The sequence below is a fragment of the Sminthopsis crassicaudata genome, chromosome 2 (assembly GCF_048593235.1).
Source record: "Sminthopsis crassicaudata isolate SCR6 chromosome 2, ASM4859323v1, whole genome shotgun sequence".
Classification (NCBI taxonomy): domain Eukaryota; kingdom Metazoa; phylum Chordata; class Mammalia; order Dasyuromorphia; family Dasyuridae; genus Sminthopsis; species Sminthopsis crassicaudata.
In genome coordinates, this window is record NC_133618.1 from 350,839,108 (window position 1) to 350,864,984 (window position 25,877).

Consider the following 25,877-nt stretch of genomic DNA (forward strand, 5'->3'; position numbering starts at 1 on the left):
TGTAATTATAATAGAATATATAATAGCCAGCAGGGACTGAGAACTAGATTCATTCAGTTCATCTCACTCCACCTTGGTGGCTGGCCTCCAGCACTTCCCCCACAGAAACCAAGGCTGGTCTGAAAGCTCAACAGTGCCCCAGGCAAGGAAACTAGATTGTGAAGGAGATAATAAAGGATTTGGACTTTAACACCTGGATATTCTCATGGTGATTACTGAACTGAAAAGAAGGCTGCTCTAAGATTAGTCTGGAACTATTCATTCAATTGGAAATCTTCTATTCAATTCAAAGATCTCAGTTTGATTTCAATTTAAACTGAGGCTAGTCCCAGGCCAGTATCTGCCCATAAAACTAAATACTGTCAGCAAACTCTTTACAAAAGTCTCCTGATTGGATTTTGTCCACTAAGATAATTCTTTTCCTTGTGAAATAAGGAATAAACTTTCCTTTATTGCCACCAATACTCCGGTTCCTGAATTCTTGTCATGTGGACCTGTGTTTCTCTTTTTACACCTCATTATATTAGGTGGCCTGTACAGGGATTCTTAGGAGAGCCCACCTGGCTGAGGTAGAGTCCCTTTTCCTCTGACCCTTTTCTATGGCAAAGGGCAGCCCTAACTCCTGGGACATTTAAACTGTCTGGGGCTCTATGACCAAGAAGATTTTTTTGTTTGTTTGTTTGTTTTTTGTTTTTGTTACAAGGATGGTCAGCCATAAAACTCCCGTGACTTGACCAAAAAAAAAAAAAAAAAAAAAAAAAGCCCTCTTAATTGGGGAAAGTTTTTGTCATGTCTTTCTCTCTCTCTCTAGGGACACCTACAGAGAATGAATACCTATAGAATTGTGAAAGCTTGGGGCTTGGGGCCTGTGACAAGAATAGGATAGTTTATTTCCTCTATTCCTAAAGATTCTCCTCTAGGCTGTCTCTAAAAAACAAAAACAAACAAACAAACAAACAAACAAACAAAAACAAGAGACAATTTGACTTAAAATAAGCCTACTTACTTTGGAGTTGGGGATCTTTTCTAATAGGAGCTTCATGGTGTCTCAGAATCCCACATCTCTACTCAAAATTTGTCTAAACTCACAACTAACTTAAGGTGTCTTTCTGGAAGTTTTCCTGGGATTACTTTGTGGCAATTATCCCAAGTGCAAAAACTCTTCATAGCTCCGAACCTGGTACTATTCATTGGATTTTTTCTCTTTCTAGTCTCTTTCTAATGTGTTTCTTCCCATCTAATGTTGAAATTCCTTTAGAGTTATCATTTTGCCCTCTGAATTTTGAATCAATGAGGATTACAAGATATAATACATAATAATTATATATATAAGATTTTACATCACAAATAATATTTTCATGGTAGATTTCATTAGTCATTGCAAATGAATGAAAGAATTTAATGAAAAGTAAAAGTCCAGGAAGATTTAAAAGAAAACAAAAGCAATTTGTGATTAATCATGGGATTATATATTTATAGACTTCAGATTCACCTAGTCTAGCCTTCTCATTTTACAGATGAGGAAACCAAGGCAGAAAAGTCAAGTGATTTTTTTCAAAGTCATTTAGTGGGATTTGAACTGAGGTTGACTTCAAATCTAGCATTCTTTCTACTATATCATACTGCCTCTAAAATGAAATTAATGTAATTCATAGGCGGAGTCTATGGGATCTGGGAGCATAATAAAATGAAAAGATAATTCTCTGCCTGCTACATGAACAAAGCATGCTTGACCTTGTACTTTCTATTACTGGCTACTAATATGGGAATGATCTCAGGTGGTTACTTAATTTTAGAAAATCATATTGGATTTGAGACTTGATTACTTCAGATTACTTCAGTCTCTGTAAATTTATTTTCATAGTCAAAAAAGAACAAAGAACAAGCCCTCTCTATCTGAATTTCTAGGTATTTTCTGAAGAATGCCATCATGCTCTCTAAATTCAATAAGTTTTTTACTTAGCAAAGATAGTGGGAACTATGCTATAAACAGAAAGCTATCAATCATTGTGAGGTATTGAAACTAGATGGAAACAAGGTGTACAGTAATATTGTGATTTCAAAGATTTCTAATTTGTTTATTTTGGAAAATAATTTCAATTACTGTTTATATATAATTAGCTGAGAAAATTACCAGTGACAGAACATATCTGTCAATAACATGATTACTGAGTCTTCAAATGAAATATTTGAATAATAAGTTTTCTTGATTTAAAAAAAGTTTGACACCTAAAATTTCTTGTTATATGTATATATACATACACATATATACACATGTAAAATATATGATATATAAAGCACATAACATATAAAAGAAATGATATATAAATAATCCACAATATGATACATATATGTATAATTTTGTATATAATAGTTTATCTTATAATGTATATTATATATATGCTATGATACATACAATTTACGCACACATAAATATTTATACATGTCTGCATATTAAATATGTGTTTGTATTTTAAATACATGTATATAATCAAAAAATGACTGAAAACTAACAAGAGGAATTTTTAATTTTTAGCCATTCTTCCTGTTTATGATTTATCAAAAAACAAACAAAAACCAAAAACCAAGAGTCTAGAGATGCTGGCATTTAGGGACTAATCCTTGTTCTATTGTTGACCTATTTATTACAAGACTTTAGGCAAATGATTTATTCTCTTCTTCTATTACTTCATTTGTAAAAATAGCATGAAGAGACTTCCAAAGATTTTTAGAAGGAATAATATGGATTCTAAGTAAGAATATATAAAATGGATATTTCCTGTAATGAAATGTTAAATACCTAAGTATCAGGGAAAGGGACCTGTATGTGCCAAAATGTTTGTGGCAGCCCTTTTTGTAGTGGCTAGAAACTGGAAAATGAATGGATGGTTGGGTAAATTATGGTATATGAATGTTATGGAATATTATTTTTCTGTAAGAAATGACCAACAGGATGAATACAGAGAAGCTTGGAGAGACTTACATCAACTGATGCTGAGTGAAATGAGCAGAACTAGGAGATCATTATACACTTCTACAATGATACCGTATGAGGATATATTCTGATGGAAGTGGATATCTTCAACATAGAGAAGAGCTAATCCAATTCCAATTGATCAATGATGGACAGAATCAGCTACACTCAGAAAAGGAACACTGGGAAATGAGTGTAAACTGTTAACATTTTTTTGTTTTTCTCCCCATATTATTTTTACCTTCTGAATCAATTCTTTCTTTGCAACAACAACAGCAACAAAATTCAGTTCTGCACATATATATTGTACCTAGGATATACTATAAGATATTTAATATGTATGGGAATGTCTGCCATCTAGGGGAGGGGGTGGAGGCAAGGAGGGGAAAATTCAGAACAGAATGGAGTACAAGGGATAATGTTGTAAAAAATTACCTATGCATATATACTGTCAAAAAATGTTATAGTTATAAAATTAATAAAAAAATAAATTAAAAAATTACCTGAGTATCAACCCACTTGGTTCCATTTTGGGTGTGGATTACTTTTCCATAGTAGTGGACAGGAAGCATGAATTCTGGACGAGCTTTCTCCCAGGGGTTACCATGTCTAAGCCAATCATCTGCTTCTTCAACCTGGAAAAAAAGACATATCTCAAAGGTTAAACTCTAAGCCCTAAATTTTATTAAATGAAAAATAGAGCCTTTTGCTTAACTCTAAAACTCTAAAAGAAAGAATAAATTATAGTTTACACTGAGAAACATTTGCTAATTAGGTTGCTCATAACAACTCTTTTTCTTCCTGTTATAAACAATGCTTAACTTGTTTTAGAAGATGTTTGAAAATTGTATCATGTGAACATCACTGTCCTAATTACTGTTCAGTTTAATGACTAAATTGACTCTCTGTGATCTAAGAAAATGGGTAAAACAATACTGAAGCGCAAAATAAAACAATACTGAAGTACAAAAATAAAGCAAAGAAACAATCCATTAATATTAATTATAAGCAAAATATGAATGTGATAAGCACAGGAGTAATTCATAGGTGTTATAAAGACAGAAAAAAAAAACAAAACAAAAACAAGAAGTCATTATTTTTTCTCAATAGCCAGAGAAAACTGTATGAAAGAAGTGGGAGTTTTATAAGTCATTCATATATAAGAAGTAAAAAGATTTAGTGAACTGCAAGACAAAGGATAAGTAGATATAGCTCTAGGTAAAAATGTAATAAAACCAGCATACTAAAATTTAGAATTTTGATTAAAACTTTTTCATTAGTCATGATATAAAAGTGTGGTTTTTTTTGTCCTACAAAACTCAGCCCAAAAATAGTAAAAGAAAAAAAAAAAAGGAAATAAAGATTTAAACAAGAATTTCTTAGAAGTTAGATAATTGTTTCCAGATTATTCAAATAAGACCTCACTAATTTGTTTTAATAACTAAAAACTCTTCTGGTCAAGGACAAATATGTTTTCAATAAAAAGATGACCTTTGTTCACTTTACTATGACAGGGATAATTCGTGTATTAGCATAAGTCACAGTGATAAAAAAAATCCAATCCAAATTGAATATTTATCATATTGAAACCAAAGGCTTCATGCAATATTTGAACACTATTCCTAGGTGGTTCTGAAACTGTGAATGAGAATTGGAGAGAAATAGAACATTTTTATAAAAAAGAGCATTTAAATGGGAAAAATCAATATATCAGTGCCTGTATGGTCATCTTCCTTTAAGAAATAAAAGTGTTCAGAGATGAGAGAATATATTCCATTTCCCTTAGGCCTATATCACATACCCCCTGGTGATTTAGAAAGGCAAATTTTAGAGAGGTAATTTTTTAATGTCAATGTCTCAGTGTTATAAGATTCAATTCCTTATGAATCTTTAAAAAAAATTTTTAGCCAGTGTTACATTCCCATCAAACGATAATCTGCTTTGATTTAAGTAGGATGACAAAATCCATAGGAATCCCCTTTTTCTTTTTATCTTGTTTTTTGGCAAGAGATATTGTTTAAAATTTCCTTGATTTTAACAACTCATTTCTAGATTAAGGGGAAAGTCAGGTTATGAAACAATACTTCATAGAAGACCTGAAAACATATAAAAGGTTTCCATTTAGTTTTGTAAGGGATCCAGAACAGAGATTAAGTCACTTTCTACCTTGCTTTCTTCTAGATTAATGAAGCTATAAATTCAAATTACCCTGTGGCTTATTTTCTTAAAATCTTTAAAACTCTTCTCTGAAGAAAACAGGGCATAAATGAGGGGGAGAAACACAGAACAAGAATTATTTACATCAAAGAAGGTTTTTTTTTTTTTTTTTTTTAACTTCAGTTTCAGCACAGGTACCAAACCGGGCTCAAAATAACGCAAATTTGGGTGTATATGATGTTCCATAGCCTATGGGAAAGCAGGCAGGTGCCAACTTGTGTGGATTTGACAGTGTATTTGAAGAATTACTCAGTTAAGCTTGCAGCATAGATAAATCAGGATATTTGTGACCTAAACAAAAATTTTCACTGTTTGATATTCAAAATTTCAGTTTATCAATTTCAGTTGTCGAAAAGTTTGCTTTTATTGATGAAAAATGTTTGTTTCTTGGAAAACAAGAAATGTTGTTTTTCCTTCTTCTGTAAGTGGCTATATGATAATAATAAAAATGAATTATATATCTCTGAGCTCTGGCATTGTTACTACAAACCTACCAAGCCTGAACTAACTTTTCTACTTAAACAAATTATAAATGTGTAGCTAAGGTTCAGTTATGATGAAAAAGATTGAATCAGTTTTATCCTTATTTTCCATGTTCTCTCTGAACAGCAGTAGGGCGAAAAATAATTTATTAATTTATTAACAAAGTTTAAGCCAGTGGAAAGGAAAAAATTGAAACATTAAAAAATTCTTTTAGTTTTACAATGAACGTTTTATTGTAAAAATCATCTGAGGAAGACTTAACAAATCCAGTATCCTTTAAAAAATGTTGTTGGCCTGAGAACTTTTGACTAACCAGTGACCCTTTTCCTCACCATTGTTATCACACTTAATTTTAGGAAGCTTTCAAGATGGAATAGAAGTACTGCAATATTTTCTATTTTTTTTTACCAAGATGCTTACTATTTCAAAGCATATTTTATTTATTGGATTTGTCTTACTTACCTTAAGTGCTATCCTGTAGATATGTGTAAATTGTAAATTATTATATTGTACTGCATTATTGTATTGTATTGTAAATTATATTATTTGTCTTTTGGATTAATTATATAACAACATCTCAAAATTTGATGATTAGAGACAAGTTTTAGAAGGTTCTGAATTATCAAAAATAATTATTTCTTCCACATTGACTTTCATCATAGTAGTTTTGATATGTTATGGATAAGCATAAAAAATTTAATGGGAGCTTTGTAGATGCCCCAGATGACAAGCAAACACCAGCAAATGACAAATACCAAATATTTAACCCAAATTTTACAAAGGGGATGTATAAAAATTTCATAAAAGAAAAAGAACTCAGATTTCTTCTCTAGTATGAATGGAAGGCCAAAAAATTTTTTGGGGGGGTTTTCAGATCATAGGGACATTGTGTCCCTAATCCCTGCAATGTGGAATGGATAACTATATTGTGAACTTTGTTCACTTAATGAAGCTAGAAAAATATATCTCTATATATAATTTCTATATATTTATATTCATATATAAAAATTTTTGATGTTCATGAGTCAATTGTTTTTTTAGTGGTACATGTTGTCAGAGATGGAACCACCAGATGTTTCTTGGTGGTTTGTTTCAAAGGTCTTCTCTGTCTCTCTCCAATTGGACAAGGTGAATATGACTCATTGGCACAATCTGATTACTTCTCCATCTGTAGAGAGACAAACAAACCCTCATCCCCAAGCATTTAACCTATCTGGTCCCTTCCATTCACCACTTTCTGGATCTCTCCACATCACCTGGCAATTATCTAAAGATAGTGAAGCTGCTCTCACTTGTCATTGCCCTTCTGGTGGGTTATGAAACCTGTCTGCTGGAGCCAGTGTATTTTTATCAAAAATCAAAAGATTAATAGTGTAAAGAGCTAATTTTAAAAGTTCTCTAGGGGTTGGTTACCTATGGCTTCCCCTTTCTTTTGTTTTTGGAGGAGCAGCTTGATGTCTCTGTTTCTCCTTTCTACTAGTGCTTTCCTTGAGGATTAAAAGGTATGCCAGTGGTGTGTAAAATCTGATACTGTGCATAAAAGTGTGCAAAATGTTTAGCAGTATATCCAGGTCCATTTTATTGCTTGTGGCACACACGTAATTGCAAAAGCTTGTATAAGGAATTCAGTGACCAGTTGGGCTGTCTCTTTTGCTGCTGGTATTGCAAAAGTAAACCCTCACAATATGGATAAAAGACAGACTACCAGAAAATTTATAATAGGTCATATCCATTTCCCAAATTTCATTGGGTCTCAAACAATGAGGGTTCTTCCCTGGAGGGAGCATGGAAAGGAAGGCAGACTGTGCAGGCTTTTACTATGCTCTTAGCTTCTTCCTCTTTTGTTATTCCAAATTGCAAAGGTAAAGCTGGAGCAGCCTGATGATATTTAGAATGAGATTCTTGGGCTGCCTGAAATAAAGGAGTATTGGCTTAACATGATTGCATACAATTCTGTTGAGTGGATTGAAAAGGAGTTCTGACTACTCTATAGTTAAGTCATGAGAGTGTACAGCACAAATGTTATGTTTGGATGCATCTGTAAAGATAGTTGGTCATTTAAGAGGACCCTTAGAAGCCTTTTCTTCAAAAATTTATTGCCAATTATGTATAGCCAGGTTATCTTTAATGGAGACCTGTGTGTAAAATTTGGAGCTGTGGCCAGTAAAATTTTCTACTCTGGGATGGTCTCACAGCATACATGAATCTGTACATTGGTATAAAAGGTGTATATGTTGTCAGGTCTTATCCAAGATAATTGTACTGCTCTTTTAATGGCCTTTAATAAAATTCTAGCCATGAGCACTGGATAAGGAGTAAGGCTTTGTTCTGGTTATGCTGGGAGGTTCACTCACTCTATCACACTGTCTCCTTGATGAAGGACTGCTTTGGGTACCTCTTGTGTAGCAAAAAATTGATATTTCCAAGAGTTTTTGAGTGACTCTTTCAACCACATTGGATAAAGCCAGTTCAACTTCTCTCAAAGAGCTTCTTTTGTAAGCTGACATGATGAGTTTAAAGCATTATCTTCCCTTAAAATGTCATATCATGGTTGTAATTGATAGGTAGTTAAACCTAACACTGTGCATATCCATTGGATATCTCCTATCAACTTCTGAAAGTCATTTGAAGTGTTCAACTTCTCTGTTCTTAAAGAAACTTTTTGTATTGTAAACACCTTAGGATATACTTCATATCCTAAATATTGAAAAGGAGCATGACCTTGAATTTTTCCCATGTAATACTTTTGGAAACACTTTTCTTACTGGAGTAAGAGCAGCAGCCACATATATTTGATACATAGTAGGGCTATATAAGGCTTACCTAAATTAACACTGTGTCCTGAAATGGCAAATCTTTTCACATCCTCCTTATCTAGAGGGATAGAATAGAAACAATCCTTAAAGTCTATAACCCAAAGAGGCCATTCTCTAGGCAATTGAGTAGGAGATGGAAGTCCAGGCTGAAGAGTTCCCACAGTTTCCATCTGTTCATTTACTTTTCTTAAATCAGTCAATATCTTCCTTTTTCCAGATTTTTTTTACATCAAACACAGGGGAATTCCAAGCAGTTAGAGAAGGTTGTAAGTGTCCTTGCTCAAGTTGCTCCTGTACTATATCTAATAAAGCCTGAATTTTTTTTCTTTTTTTTTTTCCCTGAGGCTGGGGTTAAGTGACTTGCCCAGGGTCACACTGATAGGAAGTGTTAAGTGTTTAAGATCAGATTTGAACTCAGGTCCTCCTGAATTCAGGGCTGGTGCTCTATCCATTGTGCCACCTAGCTGCCCCAGCCTGAATTTTTTTTCACTTGTTAAGGGCCACTGTTCCATTCACACTGGTGTATCAGTTTTCCATTGAATGGGAACAGGTGAGAGTGCTGGCAGGCCTTCAACAGCAGCCCTGCCTAAAAAGCCAAAGTACTCATTTGTAATCCTAACTGTTGTAAGATGTCTCTTCCCCATAGAGTGATGGGAATTTTTCTACTACAAAAGGAGTAAAAGCCTGTTTTGCCTTCAAAAGTCCATCTCAAAGGGGTAGCACTAACTTCTGCTGCTATTGATCCTCCTAACCCAGACATGTAGGTGTCTGCCTTAATCTTTGGCCAGTGACTGGGCCAGTTGGCACCTCTAATGACTGCACCATCTGCACCTGTGTCTACCAATCCTTCTAATGGTATGCCATTTATATAAACAATGAGCATAGGTTGGTCAGCTGTCACAGCTGCTGTCTAGAATATTCCTGGATTCTGTTGCTTGGAGTCTAGGCAACTATCATCAGATTACCTATTAGGGGTATGTAACGGTAAACCTGATGCTACTACTTCTCTTGGTTGATAAGTCACACATTGTCTACCTGTATTAGTGACTGGGATATTATCTACACATTCCCCAGTTTCCTACATCAGTGTATGGATGGACACTGTTTTGTAAGTACTCTCAGGAGGTGAAATGGTCAAGCCTACTATGCCTGGAGGCAAGGGATCCATAGGCTGGAGAGGAACATATTTCACCTCTCCAGGGGGTATCTCAGTTGTCCCAGCTGCATACAACCCTATTCTCTCCAATTGTATTCCCTTTCTCCCATTAGGTTACTTCTTGGCTGATTGATCATGTTGGAGTACTGAACTTCTTAACACTCTCTAGGTGTAACATCAGCTGTCATCAGGCCCCAAGTGTTTTTTTGCCTGGGGCCCTGGAGCTTGGCCCTGCTTCCCATTTCCTTGAGTCAATCTACATAATGATGCCCAATGGAAGCCTCTGTTGAATTTTGGACATAGGATTTTGGGTCTTGCTCTCTCACTCTGTTTTCTATGCCAGCATTGAGCTTTCAATACTGAGCTTTCAGATGCCCTACTTTACCACATTGAAAACATTGATGAGTCTCTCTTGAAGTCTCTTGCCAAAAGGGATTCTGTCATCCCATGTTCAGATCTTGAAAAATCTGCATCATATCCTGGGTATTAAAAAAGTCTTTGTGCCCACTGTGGCACAGCGTATTATGATTTCCTCTAAGGAAGTATCCTTGTATAGTCCTAATATAATTCTTCTATAAACCTCATTAGCATTTTCTCTAGCAAGTTGTCTTATCATAATTTCTGTTCCTGCATTTTCACCAATACTTTGTATGACAGCTGTCTGCAAATGTCCCATGAAAGCAGCAAAAGTTCATATGGATGTCATGAAGACTTCCCCTCTATCTTTTCTTTTTGGGTGAGTGTCCCATGCTTTACTAGCAGCAGAAGCAATTTGCTCATCTGTTGCTACAGGGCAATTAATTTGCACTAAAATGTCTGCATAAGGACCCAAACCTGCTAATTGATCAAAGGTGACTGGTTACTCCAGTTTGTCTTTTTCATTGGGCTTGTATTCTATAGAGTTCACTATACTCAGAAAGCCAAAGCAAGTTTTGTCCAGGTTCTAAACATGTCTTTGCCATAGATTTCCAATCACTAGGGATTAAATTTTCATAAGTCAAATTCTGTAATAACATCTTAATATAAGACGATGTAGCCCCATAAAGAGTGCAAGCCTTTTTCATGTCTTTTATGATTTCCAGATCAGAAGAATGTATCTTCTACTTTCTTGACCTGAAGAGTTAAACTGTTGCATCACAAGATATATTTCTATTCTCAAATCAGATGTATCCTGTCTTTAGCCTTTTTAAGCCTTTTTAGCCTTAATGCCTTTTGTAATTGTGTTATAGCAGGTGCACAAAGCTCCTGCATGAGTGGTGCTGATGGTGTCACTGCCCCTTCTACTCCTCCTCCTCCCTCCATCCACAAAGGTGAAATTGAGGGGAGAGGGTCAGGACATGGGAATGCCCTGACGGTGTCTGCTGAGAAGCACCACATTCCTTAAGTTCATTAGCACTGTACTTAATTCCTTTCTTGACCAATTCTTTATGCTTTTCAGCTGCTTTGTCAGTATCATTTCCCTCCTGCACTTTCTCCTTTTTCCTTATTTTAAAACTTGTGGGATTCCTTAAAGCCAATTGTATTGGGTTGTATATATAGAATGTTTCCTTAGGAATTGAATCATGACCATTATCTTTGTAATATTCAATTAATTGCTCTTCCCCGAGTTTCTCCTTTTTAAATTTTTCTTCCTTAGAGAACCAAGGAGATGTGCTCTCTAATACTTTTAAGAGTGCAGTGATCTACTCCCAAGTTACCAACAAACCGTGCTTCTTTATTAACTATGCTTGCTACACACTGCCCTTTGGGTGAGGGAAGCTCTTTTCTTAGATTTTGCCCCATTTCAGCTGAAAAACAAGTGACTAGTTTACTCATCCTATTTTTGGGTCACAGGGACTTCTCTACTCAACTTACGATCATGTCAGTCGAGCTTCTGAGTGTAGGTCCTTACATTCAGAGCCTCAAAATGTAGTGTGCTTCTTTCAGTGCCCCACGTTCAGATGCCAAAGATGTAATGTCCAAACTAGCTCTTTGGAGGATCTTGGGACCAGCCTTGATCTTAGTGGAGGAGTGTGGGAGGCAGGAGAGCCATCAGGAGGATGGTCAAAGATGGAATATCTCTATTTCTAGTCTTTTCAGTCCTTAAATACTTTAGTATAATTACATCATTATAGCACACTAAATATGTGTGAACTAGAAAACCATTATAACACCATACTAAGTATTAAGTTTTTGTGCATTAGAGAACCATCATCTCATCAATCACACTGAGTTAACACCCCATTGTAAGTATTTTTGCTTCAAAAATACTTTTTTCAGAGTTCCCCAATATCTGAGTTCCTCTACAGGACTATTGTATCCTTCTCAGAAAGGATATGACTAAGATTTTTTTTTTGGGTCCAGCCCCTGGCATCAGAAGGAGTCACTCAGCTATAAGAAGGCTCTGGGAAATAATGTAGAGGATCTTTGTCTTTTGATTCTAGAAAAGAAATTTTAACAGAAAAAAACTGATCTAAAATTTTATTTGATCTAGAATTAGTACACCCACATACATCTTACTATATAGATGTTATTAAAATAAAATGTCAAGAACTTCTGAAATGAGATGAAAATAAAAAACATTGATCAGTGGGATCAGTCTATCAAACATTTATTAAAGACATACTGTCTGTCAGGAAATGTGTTAACTACTGGTGAGACAAAGGAAAAAATCCTTGTTCTCAAGAAACTCACAGACTAATTGGGAGGACTTTTCCAGTAGAAACAAAAAACAGCTGAAAAGAAAAAAAAATTAGCTGAAAAATGTTTCAGATTTCAAGAAATTAACCAATTTGCCAGGAAAGACCCTCAAATAAGAAGAAAAGTGAAACAACATTACATATTTATGAGAAATTCATGAAAAAGATTAGATGACCAAATGTACAGAGCTGTGTGAACTACATGGGACAAGCAATAATTTTGGAGTGGGTTTTATTATTTGACAACAATGTTCATGCATGTTTGTGTCAGTAGATACTAGACTAGTGCCAAATGCTGGGCTTTGACGAGATCTAGCCAGAATGTGCTGGCATCCTCATTAATTTTTATTATTATTATTATTATTATTATTATTATTATTATTATTAATTTTTTGGCTGAGGCAATTGGGGCTAAGTGACTTGCTCAAAGTCACACAGCTAGGAAGTGTTTGAGATCAGATTTGAACTCAGGTCCTTCTGATTTCAGGGCTGGTGCTCTATCCACTGTACCACCTAGCTGCCTCTGGTATCCTCATTATTAATGGCAGAATATTAGATTTATTACTTTTGGGTGTATTTCAGTGGCTGATCATGTTTTAATTTTTTAATTTTTAAAGAATGGCTATTGCTTCAAGAAAATGTCAAAAATTTATGGCTCTTACAGGACACACTTTAAAAAATTGTTAGTGATATCAATGTCATTACTGTGGAGAAGAACTTACAGGATCATTGAAGTACCTAACAAAACAGATCCAATCACATTAAAGTGCAAAGAAAAATGTGGTTGAAAATAAAAACATAAACAAATGCAACAAAATAATTATTGCTAAAAACAGTCAAATTCATTGTCATAAAATATGCAAAACATTTTGGAAAGAACTGACAGGGTTGCTATGGATTCTTTAAAAGTACAGCTTCTTAACGAAGCAAAGAGAAGAACAGTAAGGACAGGTATACATACATATGGCATATATATCATGTACATACAAATATACATTGTAAAAGACTTATATCATGCCATGTTTCATGAAAGGTTAATAAGTTTATCCAAGGTTTAGGTATTAGGACTATATTTTTTCCATAAAATGCTTTCTTTACTTTCCAATATTTGCTTATTTTGTGTAGTACTGCCAATTACTGCTATATAAGAGAATTTTCCTTTAAATTCACCAGGACTAAGTTTTTTGAATAGTTCACTTTTAGTTAGTTCTTTTATAGAGATTTTTAAAAATTTAAGATCTTATTTGGTTTTGTTAGTTTAGGTATTCCAAATTATTTAAGTATTATTCAATTTCTTTTGTGATCTCAGTTTTGCTTGGATGGATAGTAAATTTTCATAATTCTTTTTTATTTGTCCTGTTTTTATTGTAATTTCACTTTTTCCATTTGTTATTTTGTTGATTTAATTTTTCTATTTTTTTCTAATTAGGTTGGCTAAAAGTTTATTAGTTTTATTAGACTCTTTAAAGAATCAGATTTTAGTTTTATTTCTACAGTTTTGTTTTCTGGTTTATTTTTAAAAATTTAATATCTCCTACCTTGTGTTTATTTTAAATTGTTAGCTTTCCAAATTTTTTTTGCACTTAATAGTAAAGATATTTTTCAACATTTATTTTTATAAGATTTGTAAGTTCCAATCTTTTCCTTCTCTCCCTAAGATAGCATGATATATATATATATATATATATATATATATATATATATATGTGTGTGTATATGTGTGTGTGTGTGTGTGTGTGTGTGTGTGTGTGTGTGTGTGTGTGTATTTGCTATCAATCCTGGCTTTGGGTTGTTTATTAAATAAAGAGCAATTTTCAGAATTACAACAGTAATCACATTTGTTGAAGAAGGATTAAAAAACTTAGGATCATATTTCTTAGTAATTTAGAAATGAAATTTTTTGAGTATACTTGGAATAGTTTGGAAAAGAAATATGTCACACATATAGTATAAGTACCCAGGTCCAGATTATAAGGTAATGAACTGCCTGCCTACTTTACCAAATTCCTTACATATTTAGAAATACCTTGTAAAGAATGCACATTTAAATAAAATTTACATTCATTTTTCTACCAGTTATACATAAAACAAAAGTTACATCTAACAGAGGAATTAAACAATGTTCAAGACATTTATGTCTACTTAATTTATTATTATTTTTTTAAAAATTGCTTCCCTCTCTAAGTATGTAATTAGGAATTTTTTGCCTTCACAGAAATAAAAGCACAAAAATCATACCTAAATCTAATATAATAAAGACATTTTAACTAAAATTATTTTTTAAAATTATATGTGTTTTAGCATATAATTTATGTATCTACAATGGCTAAACAAATGATGATACATAAATTTTGCACCCACTTTCTTCTTTTATAATTTTTAAAAAATTTATTTTTCTTTTTATTTTATAATTATAACTTTTTTAATAGTAAATATATATTGGTAATTTTAAAAATTAAGTTTTTATTTACCAGATATATGCATGGGTAATTTTACAACATTGATAACCTTTTGTTCTAATTTTTCCCCTGCTTCCGCCCTCCCCCAGATGGCAGGTTGACCAATACATGTTAAATATGTTAAAGTATAAATTAAATACAATATATGTATACATACCCAAATAGTTGTTTTGCTGTCTAAAAAGAATCAGACTTTGAAATAGTGTACAATTAGCTTGTGAAGGAAATCCAAAATGCAGGCTGACAAAATTAGAGGGATTGGGAATTCTATGTAGTAGTTCATAGTCATCTCCCAGAGTTCTTTTGCTGGGTGTAGCTGGTTCAGATTATTACTGCTCCATTGGAACCAATTTGGTTCATCTCATTGTTGAAAATGGCCACATCCATCAGAATTGATCATCATACAGTATTGTTGTTTAAGTATATGATGATTTCCTGGTCCTGCTCATTTCACTCAGCATCAGTTCATGTAAGTCTCTCCAGGCCTTTCTGAAACCATCCTGTTGGTCATTTCTTACAGAACAATGATATTCCATAATATTCCTATACCACAATTTATTCAGTCATTCTCCAATTGATGGGCATCCAAGTAGTTTCTAGTTTCTGGCTACCACAAAGAAAGCTGCCACAAAAATTCTTGTACATACAGGCCCCTTTCCCTTCTTTAAGATCTCTTTGGGATACAAACCCAGTAGCAACACTGCTGGCTCAAAGGGTATGCACAGTTTGATAACTTTTTGAGCATAGTTCCAAATTGCTCTCCAGAATGGCTGGATATATTCATAGTTCCACCAACAGTGTATCAGTGTCCCTGTTTTCCCACATCCCCTCCAACATTCTGCATTATCTTTCTGTCATTCTAGCCAATCTGAAAGGTGTGTAGTAGTATCTCAGAGTTGTCTTAATTTGCATTTTCTGATTAATAATGATTTGGAGCATCTTTTCATATGACTAGAAATAGTTCCAATTTCTTCATCTGAGAATTGTCTGTTCATATCCTTTGACCATTTATCAATTGGAGAATGGCTTGATTTCTTATATATTAGAGCCAATTCTCTATATATTTTGGAAATGAGGCCTTTACCTGAACCTTTGACTGTAAAAATGTTTTCCCAGTTTATTGTTTCCCTTCTAATCTTCTCTGCATTGATTTTGTTTGTACAAAAACTTTTCAATTTGATATAATCAAAGTTTTCTACTTTCTGATCAATAATGATCTCTAGTTCTTCTTTAGACATAAATTCCTTCCTCTTCCACAGGTCTGAGAGGTAAACTATCTTATGTTCCTCTAACTTACTTATAATCTCATTCTTTATTCCTAGATCATGAACCCATTTTGACCTGATCTTGGTGTATGGTGTTAAGTGTGGATCAATGGCTAATTTCTGCCACATTAATTTCCAATTTTCCCATCAATTTTTGTCAAACATTGAGTTCTTATCCCAAAGGTTGGGGTCCTTGGGTTTGTCAAACAAAGGTTATTAGAGTTTTTGATTATTTTGTCCTTTGGACCTAACCTATTCCACTGATCAACTATTCTATTTCTTAGCCAATACCAAATGGTTTTGGTAACCACTGCTGTGTAATATAATTTTGGATCTGGTACAGATAGGCCACCTTCATTTGTTTTTTTGAAATATAATTCCCTTGAAATTCTTGTCCTTTTGTTTTTCCATATGAACTTTGTTGTTATTTTTTCTAGGTCATTAAAATAGTTTTTTTGGGAGTCTGATTGGCATAGCACTAAATAAATAGATTAGTTTAGGAAGTATTGTCATATTATTATAATTGCTCGCCCTATCCAAGAGCATTTAATATTTTTCCAATTGGTTAGATCAGACTTAATTTATGTGGAAAGAGTTTCATAGTTTTGCTCATATAGTTTCTGATTTTCCCTTGGCAGATAGATTCCTAAATATTTTATACTATTGGTAGTTACTTTAAATTGAATTTCTCTCTGTAGCTCTAACTAGTGGATTTTGTTAGTGACATATAAGAATCCTGATGATTTATGTGGATTTATTTTGTATCCTGCAACTTTGCTAAAAGTGTGGATTATTTCTGATAGCTTTTTAGTTGAATCTTTGGGGTTCTCTACGTATACCATCATATCATCAGCAAAGAAGGATAATTTGGTTTCCTTATTACCTACTCTAATTACTTTAATCTCTTTCTCTACTCTCTTATTGCTAAGGCTAGCATTTCTAATACAATATTGAATAGTAATGGTGATAGTGGACAACCTTGTTTCACCCCTGATCTTAATGGGAATGGTTGCAATCTTTCCCCATTACATATGATACTTATTGATGGTTTTAAATAAATGCTATTTATTATTTTAAGGAAAAGTCCATTTATTCTTATACTCTCAAGTGTTTTTAATAGAAATGGATGTTGGATTTTGTCAAATGCTTTTTCTGCATCTATTGAAATGATCATATGATTTTTGTTAATTTGATTATTAATATGGCCAATTATACTGATAGTTTTCCTAATATTGAACCACTCCTGGTATAAATCCTTGATCATGATGTGTTATCCTGGGGATGATTTTTTGTAGTCTTTTTGCTAATATCTTATTTAAGATTTTAGCATCAATATTTATTAGGGAGATTGGTCTATAGTTTTCTTTCTCCATTTTCAACCTACCTGGTTTGGGTATCAGTACCATATCTGTCTCATAAAAGGAATTTGGTAGGACTCCTTCATTCCCTATTTTTTTCAAATAGTTTATATAACATTGGAGCTAATTGTTCTTTGACTGTTTGGTAGAATTCACATGTAAATCCATCTGGTCCTGGGGATTTTTTCTTAGGGAGTTGATTAATAGCTTGTTCTATTTCTTTTTCTGAAATGGAACTATTTAAGCAATTTACTTCCCCCTTTTAATCTGGGAAGTCTATATTTTTGGAGGTAGTCATCCATTTCTCTTAGGTTATCAAATTTATTGGCATAAAGTTGGGCAAAGTAACTCATTATTTCTCTAATTTCCTCTTCATTGGTGGAAAGTTCCCCCTTTTCATTTTTAAGACTAACAATTTGATTTTCCTCTCTCCTTTTTTCTAATCAGATTTACCAAATGTTTATCTATTTTATTGGTTTTTTCATAAAACCAACTCTTAGTTTTATTTAGTGGTTCAATAGTTTTTTTATTTTCAATATTATTAATTTCTCCTTTTAATTTTAGAATTCCAAGTTTAGTATTTGAATGGGGTTTTAAAATTTGGTCTTTTCTAGCTTTTTTAGTTGCAAGCCCAATTAATTGATCTGCTCTTTCTCTATTTTCTTCAAGTAAGCCTCTAAAGATATAAAATTTCCCATTATCACCACCTTGACTGCACAAATTTTGGTATGATGTCTTCATCGTTGTCATTATCTTGAGTGAAATTATTAATTATGTTTATAATTTGCTGTTTCACCCAATCATTCTTTAAGATGAGATTATTTAATTTCCAATTACTTTTTATCTATTTTCCCCTAACTTTTTGTTGAATGTAGTTTTTATTGCATTGTGATCTGAAAAGAAAGTCTTTACTATTATTATTACTATTGATTTCAGTCAGAATACATCCTCATACAGTATTGTTATTGAAGTGTATAATGATCTCCTGGTTCTGCTCATTTCACTCAGCATCAGTTCATGTAAGTCTCTCCAAACCTCTCTTTATTCATCCTGCTGGTCATTTCTTACAGAACAATAATATTCCATAACATTCACATATATACCATAGTTTACCCAACCATTCTCCAATTGATGGGTATCCATTCATTTTCCAGTGTCTAGCCACTACAAAAAGGGCTGCCACAAACATTTTGGCACACACAGGTGCCTTTTCCTTCTTTAGTATTTCTTTGGAATTTCTTTCCCAATAGTAGCACTGCTGGATCAAAGGGTATGCACAGTTTAACAACATTTTGGGCATAATTCCAGATTGCTCTTCAGAATGGTTGGATTCTTTCACGATTCCACCAACAATGCATGAGTGTCCCAGTTTTCCCACATCCCCTCCAACATTCATCATTATTTTTTCCTGTCATCTTACAGATGTGTAGTGGTATCTCAGAGTTGTCTTAATTTGCATTTCTTTGATCAATAGTGATTCGGAACACTCTTTCATATGAGTGGAAATAGTTTCAATTTCATCATCTGAAAATTATCTGTTCATATCTTTTGACCATTTGTCAATTGGAGAATGGCTTGATTTCTTATAAATTAGAGTCAGTTCTCTAGGAGGCCTTTATCAGAACCTTTAACTGTAAAAATATTTTCCCAGTTTGTTGCTTCCCTTATCTTGTTTGCATTAGTTATGTTTGTACATAGGCTTTTTATTTTGATATAATCAAAAATTTCTATTTTGTGTTCACAAATTCTTTTCTCCTCCACAAGTCTGAGAGGTAAACTATCCTATGTTCCTCTAATTTATTTATGATCTCATTCTTTATGCCTAAATCATGGACCCATTTTGATCTTATCTTGGTATATGGTGTTAAGTGTGGGTCCATGCCCAATTTCTGCCATACTAATTTCCAGTTTTCCCAGCAGCTTTTGTCAAATAATGAATTCTAATCCCCAAAGTTGAGATCTTTGGGTCTATCAAACACTAGATTGCTATAGTTATTGACTATTTTGTCTTGTGAACCTAACTTATTCTACTGATCAACTAATCTATTTCTTAGCCAATACCAAATGGTTTTGGTGACTGCCGCTTTATAATATAGTTTTAGATCAGGTGCAGCTAGGCCACTTTCATTTGATTTTTTAAAAAAAATTAATTCCCTTGAAATTCTCAACCATTTGTTCTTCCATATGAATTTTATTGTTATTTTTTGCAGGTCATTAAAATAATTTCTTGGGAGTCTGATTGGTATAGCACTAAATAAATAGATTAGTTTAGGGAGTATTGTCATTTTTTATTATATTCGCTTGGCCTATGCAAGAGCACTTAATATTTTTCCGATTATTTAAATCTGACTTTATATGTGTGGAAAGTGTTTTGTAATTTTGCTCAGATAATTCCTTTGGTAGATAGGTTCACAAATATTTTATGCTATTGACAGTTATTTTGAATGGAATTTCTTTTTGTAAATCTTGCTGTTGGACTTTGTTGGTGATGTATAAAAATGCTGAGGATTTATGTGGATTTATTTTGTATCCTGAAACTTTGCTAAAATTGTGAATTATTTCTAATAGTAGAATCTCTGGGGTTCTCTAAGTATACCATCATATCATTTGTAAATAGTGATAATTTTGTTTCCTTGTTACCTATTCTAATTCCTTTAATCTCTTTCTTGACTCTTATTGTAGAGGATAGCGTTTCTAATACAATATTGAATAGTAATGGTGATAGTGGGCAACCTTGTTTCACTCTTGATTTTACTGGGAAAGGTTCCAGTTTATCTCCATTGCATATTATGCTTACTGACGGTCGTAAATATATGCTCCTGATTATTCTAAGGAATAGTCCATTTATTCCTATACTTTCAAGAGTTTTTAGTAGGAATGGATGTTGGATTTTATCAAATGTTTTTTCTGCATCTATTGAGATGATCATATGGCTTTTATTAATTTGATTATTAATATGATCAATTATACTAATAGTTTTCCTAATATTAAATCAGCCCTGCATTCCTGGTATCAATCCCACTTGGTCATAGTGTATTATCCTGGGGATGATTTTCTGAAGTCTTTTTGCTAATATTTTATTTAAGATTTTAGCAACAATATTCATTAGGGAGATTGGTCTATAGTTTTCTTTCTCAGTTTTCAACCTACCTGGTTTAGCTATCAGTACCATGTCTGTGTCATAAAACGCATTTGGTAGGACTCCTTCAATTCCTATTTTTTCAAATAGTTTATATAACATTAGAGTTAATTGTTCTTTAAATGTTTGGTAGAATTCACATTTAAATCCATTTGGTCCTGGGGATTTTTTCTTGGAGAGTTGGTTATTAGCTTGTTCTATTATTTTTCTAAGATGGGACTGTTTAACCAATTTACTTCTTCCTCTGTTAATCTGGGCAAGCTATATTTTTGAAGGCATTCTTCCATTTCATTTAAGTTATCAAATTAATTTACATGAAGTTGGGCAAAGTAACTCCTAATTATTGCTCTAATTTCCTCTTCATTAGTGGCAAGTTCTCCCTTTTCATTTTTAAGACTAACAATTTGATTTTCCTCTTTCCTTTTTTTAATCAGATTTACTAAGGGTTTATCTATTTTTTTTTCATAGAACCAACTCTTAGTTTTATTAATTAATTCAATAGTTTTTTTTTACTTTCAATTTTATTAATGTCTCCTTTTATTTTTAGAATTTCAAGTTTCATGTTTGTCTGGTGGTTTTTAATTTTTTCCTTTTCTAGCATTTTTAGTTGCAAGCCCAATTCATTGACCTTCTCTTTCTCTATTTTATGTAAGTAGGCCTCTAGAGATAAAAATTTTCCCCTTATTAATGCTTTGGCTGCATCCCACACATTTTGGTATGATGTCTCATTATTGGGTGAAGTCATTAATTATATCTGTAGTTTGCTGTTTCACCCAATCATTCTTTAGTATGAGATTATTTAGTTTCCAATTATTTTTGGTCTATTTTCTGCTGGCTTTTTATTGAATGTAATTTTCATTCCATCATGGTCTGAAAAGGATGCATTTCCTATTTCTGCCTTACTGAATTTGAATTTGAGATTTTTATGTTCTAATATATGGCAATTATTTTATAGGTTCCATGAACTGCTGAGAAGAAAGTGTTCTTTCTGTCTCCATTTAGTTTTCTTCAAACATTTATCACATCTAACTTTTCTAGTATTCTATTTACCTCTTTGACTTTTTTCTTATTTATTTTGTGGTTTGATTTATCTGATTCTGAGAGTGCAAGGTTGAGATCTCCCACTATTATAGTTTTGCTGTCTATTTCTACTTGCACCTCTCTTAATTTGTCTTTTAAGAATTTAGATGCTACACCACTTGGTACATATATGTTTAATATTGATATTGCTTCATTACTATGCTACCCTTTAGCAAGATATAGTGTCCTGAGTGTCTGGAAGATGGCGGAGAAGAAACACACGACTCAGTGAACGTCCTCACTCCCTCACAACCAATTAGATAAATTAAGTCTCAAAATTAGCTCAGGACTGATAGATACCACAAGGACTGGAAGCACGACTTACCAGCTGAAGAGAATCTGGAGTTTCAACAGGAAAGGTCAGTTCTCAGGGGAGGAATAAGAAAGACCAGCACAGACGGTGGGGTAGGGGCACACTGCGCCCATTGCGCTGGGAAGGGCTCTGGGATCAGAGAAGCCACTGAGGTAAAGGAATCTGGCACAGGCTGTTAGCTCTTCTCTGCTAATTATTTAGCAGTTCAGAAGAGAAAGCCAAAATATTTTAAAACTCAAATTAGATTTTCCCCGACCCGGGGGGGTGACTCAGCAAAGAATCGGCACCAGGGGGTGTGGCCTCAGCTACCTCCTGAGAATAGTTAAGAGACTGACAAGTGGGTGGATACGGCCCAAGGCAACACACACGGCCTAGCTTAGCTGGAGGGAGTGGAACTCAGCTCCAGGAAGTCCCAGAGAAGCGGATCCTTTGAACTAGGGACCGCGGTTTCTGGCAGACACTTCCAGTTTGGGCACAGGGGCTTCTCACGTCACCTGCTGCAGACATCCACTCCCCACCCGGACACATAGCCTGGGCTTCCTGCAGTCTTCACTATTCTACGCCCTCGAAGCACAGTAGTGCTAATCACCTCTGAGGCACTTCCAGGGAGGGGGTGGGGAACTCTCTCCCAGAGCTCTATCTTAGCTCCGGCGCAGGAGCCGCTGCATCCATCCGGTCTGGGAGGAAGCTGGTAAAGAAGTAAATCATTTCCTACCCCAGGGACAGACCCCAAAAGATTTTTTTTAAGTATGAGCAAAAAAGCTAGAAAAACTATAGATTCCTTCTATACAGAGAAAGAGCGGGTATCCAACCCCGAGGAAGTTAACAGCAAAGATTCAGAAGATAACAACCTAAAGGGGAACGATTCCTGCCCCCCATCACATAACTCTCTCCTAGAAGAAGCTCTTAAAAAATTGAGGGAGATCGAAGAAAAATGGGGAAAGGAAAGGGAAGCTATGAAATTGGAGTTGGAAAAAATAAAGAATTCACAGGAGATGCAGGGAAACAAAATTAGTGAATTAGAAAAGGTTAAAAAAACACAGGAAAGTAGGATTTCTGAATTGGAAAAGATAAAAAAGTCCCAAGAAAATAGAATTTCTGAATTGGAAAAAGAAAATAATTCTCAAAAAAAAAAAAAATTAGGGAAATGGAAAAAAATTCAATAGAGCAAAATAATTCATTTAAAAACGAAATTGGGCATTTACAAAAAGAACTAAAAACTGTGAAAGAAGAAAATAACTCCTTAAAAGTCAGGATGGAACAAATAGAAATGAATGATTCACAGAGAACCCAAGAATCAGTCAAACAAAACAAAAAAAATGAGAAGCTGGAGAACAACGTCAAATACTTACTGGGAAAATCTATAGACCTGGAAAATAGATCTAGGAGAGATAATCTGCGGATTATTGGACTCCCAGAAAACTATGACCAAAAAAAGAGCCTAGATTCTATTTTACAGGAAATTATCAAAGAGAACTGTCCAGAGATAATAGAAACAGAAGGGAAAGTAGATGTGGAAAGAATTCATCGAACTCCTTCTGAAATAGACCCTAAAAAAAGAACACCACGGAATATTGTGGCTAAGCTGCAGAATTACCACACAAAGGAGAAAATCCTGCAAGCAGCTAGAAAAAAACAATTTAAATACCAAGGTGCCACAATAAGGGTCACCCAAGATCTGGCTGCCTCCACATTAAAAGATAGAAGGGCCTGGAACCTGATATTCCGTAAGGCAAAAGATCAAGGACTGCAACCAAGAATGAACTACCCAGCTAAGTTTAGCATCTTTTTCCATGGAAGAAGATGGTCATTCAATGAAACAGAGGAATTCTATATGTTTCTAAGAAAAAAACCAGACTTAAACAAAAAATTTGATCTACATCCACAAGACTGAAGAGAAACAGAAAAAGGTACACAGAACCCTTGAGAACTGTAATTCTGTTGTGGGTATATAAAAAATACTCAAGGATAATTTGATTTTACTGATATAAAAGAAAAAAAGGGGGGTGTAGTAAAGGGAAGGAGGTCGGTTCAGAAAAAGGGGAAGGAGTGATAAAAAGAGGGAAACTACATCCCAGGAAGAGACATAGAAAATACACCATATCTGAGGGAACTTAGTGAGGGGGAGAATCATTGTGTGAATCTTACTCTCATCAGAAGAGGCTCAAAGAGTAAATAATTAACATATTTGTTTTTCAGAGAATTTTCTCTCACCTCATTAAAAGGGGGGAGAGGAAAAGGGAAAAGGAAAAGGAGAATAAGTGAAGGGACTTGGAGGGAGGGGGGAGGGATCCTAAAAAAAAAAAAAAAAAAAGAGGGAGGGTTGCGCGTCACAAGGGGGGTCTGTAAATTAAATATCGGGGAGGGGGATCAGGGGGGTCAAGGGAAAAAAGCATAATCTGGGGATAATACGATGGCAGGAAATACAGAATTAGTAATTTTAACTGTAAATGTAAATGGGATGAACGATCCCATCAAACGGAGACGGATAGTAGATTGGATCAAAAAGCAGAACCCTACAATATGTTGCCTACAGGAAACACACTTAAAGCAGGGAGATACATACAGAGTAAAGGTAAAAGGTTGGAACAGAGCCTATTATGCTTCAGGTAAAGCCAAAAAAGCAGGGGTAGCTATCCTTATCTCAGATCAAGCAAAAGCAGAAGTAGATCTCGTTAAAAAAGATAAGGAAGGAAACTATATCCTGCTGAAAGGTAGCATAAATAATGAAGCCATATCAATACTAAACATATATGCACCAAGTGGTATAGCATCTAACTTTCTAAAGGAAAAGTTAAGAGAACTGCAAGAAGAAATAGACAGTAAAACTATAATAGTGGGAGATCTCAACCTTGCACTCTCAGATTTAGACAAATCAAACCACAAAACAAACAAGAAAGTAATTAAAAAAGTAAATAGAACATTAGAAAAACTAGGTATGATAGACCTTTGGAGAAAACTGAACGGCAATAGGAAGGAATATACTTTCTTCTCAGCAGTTCATGGATCCTATACAAAAATTGACCATATACTAGGACATAAAGATCTCAAAATTAAATGTAGGAAGGCAGAAATAATAAATGCCTTCTTCTCAGATCACAATGCAATAAAAGCTACATTCAGTAAAAAGTTAGGGGTAAATAGACCAAAAAGTAATTGGAAACTGAATAATCTCATCTTAAAGAATGACTGGGTGAAAGAGCAAATTATAGAAACAATTAACAATTTCACCCAAGATAATGATAATGATGAGACATCATATCAAAATCTTTGGGATGCAGCTAAAGCGGTAATAAGGGGAAATTTTATATCTTTAGAGGCCTATTTGAAGAAAATTGAGAAAGAGAAGATTAACGAATTGGGCTTACAACTTAAAAGGCTAGAAAAAGACCAAATTATAAACCCCCAACCAAAAATTAAACTCGAAATACAAAAATTAAAAGGAGAAATCAATAAAATTGAAAGTAAAAAAACTATTGAATTAATAAATAAAACCAAGAGTTGGTTTTATGAAAAAGCCAATAAAATAGATAAACCTTTGGTAAATTTGATCAAAAAAAAGAAAGAGGAAAATCAAATTGATAGTCTTACAAATGAAAAGGGGGATCTTTCCACCAATGAAGAGGAAATTAGAGAAATAATAAGGAGTTACTTTGCCCAACTTTATGCCAATAAATTTGATAACTTAAGTGAAATGGATGACTTCCTCCAAAAATATAGGCTCCCTAGATTAACAGAGGAGGAGATAAATTGCTTAAATAGTCCCATTTCAGAAAAAGAAATAGAACAAGCTATTAATCAACTCCCCAGGAAAAAATCCCCAGGGCCAGATGGATTCACATGTGAATTCTACCAAACATTTAAAGAACAATTAGCCCCAATGTTATATAAATTATTTGAAAAAATAGGGGATGAAGGAGTCCTACCAAATTCCTTTTA

At 33.9% G+C, this 25,877-nt stretch overlaps 1 protein-coding gene across 3 annotated transcripts in view; it reads right to left on the bottom strand.

The window, feature by feature from the left end:
- The window catches only part of PYGL (glycogen phosphorylase L), a 126,987-nt gene that overhangs the window by 30,397 nt on the left and 70,713 nt on the right, over window positions 1-25,877 (bottom strand). For all 3 annotated transcript variants that reach the window (XM_074290792.1, XM_074290791.1, XM_074290790.1), the window contains exon 5: window positions 3,478-3,609. In XM_074290792.1, coding sequence (XP_074146893.1) covers window positions 3,478-3,609 — 132 coding nt within the window. The remainder of the gene's footprint in view (window positions 1-3,477; window positions 3,610-25,877) is intronic.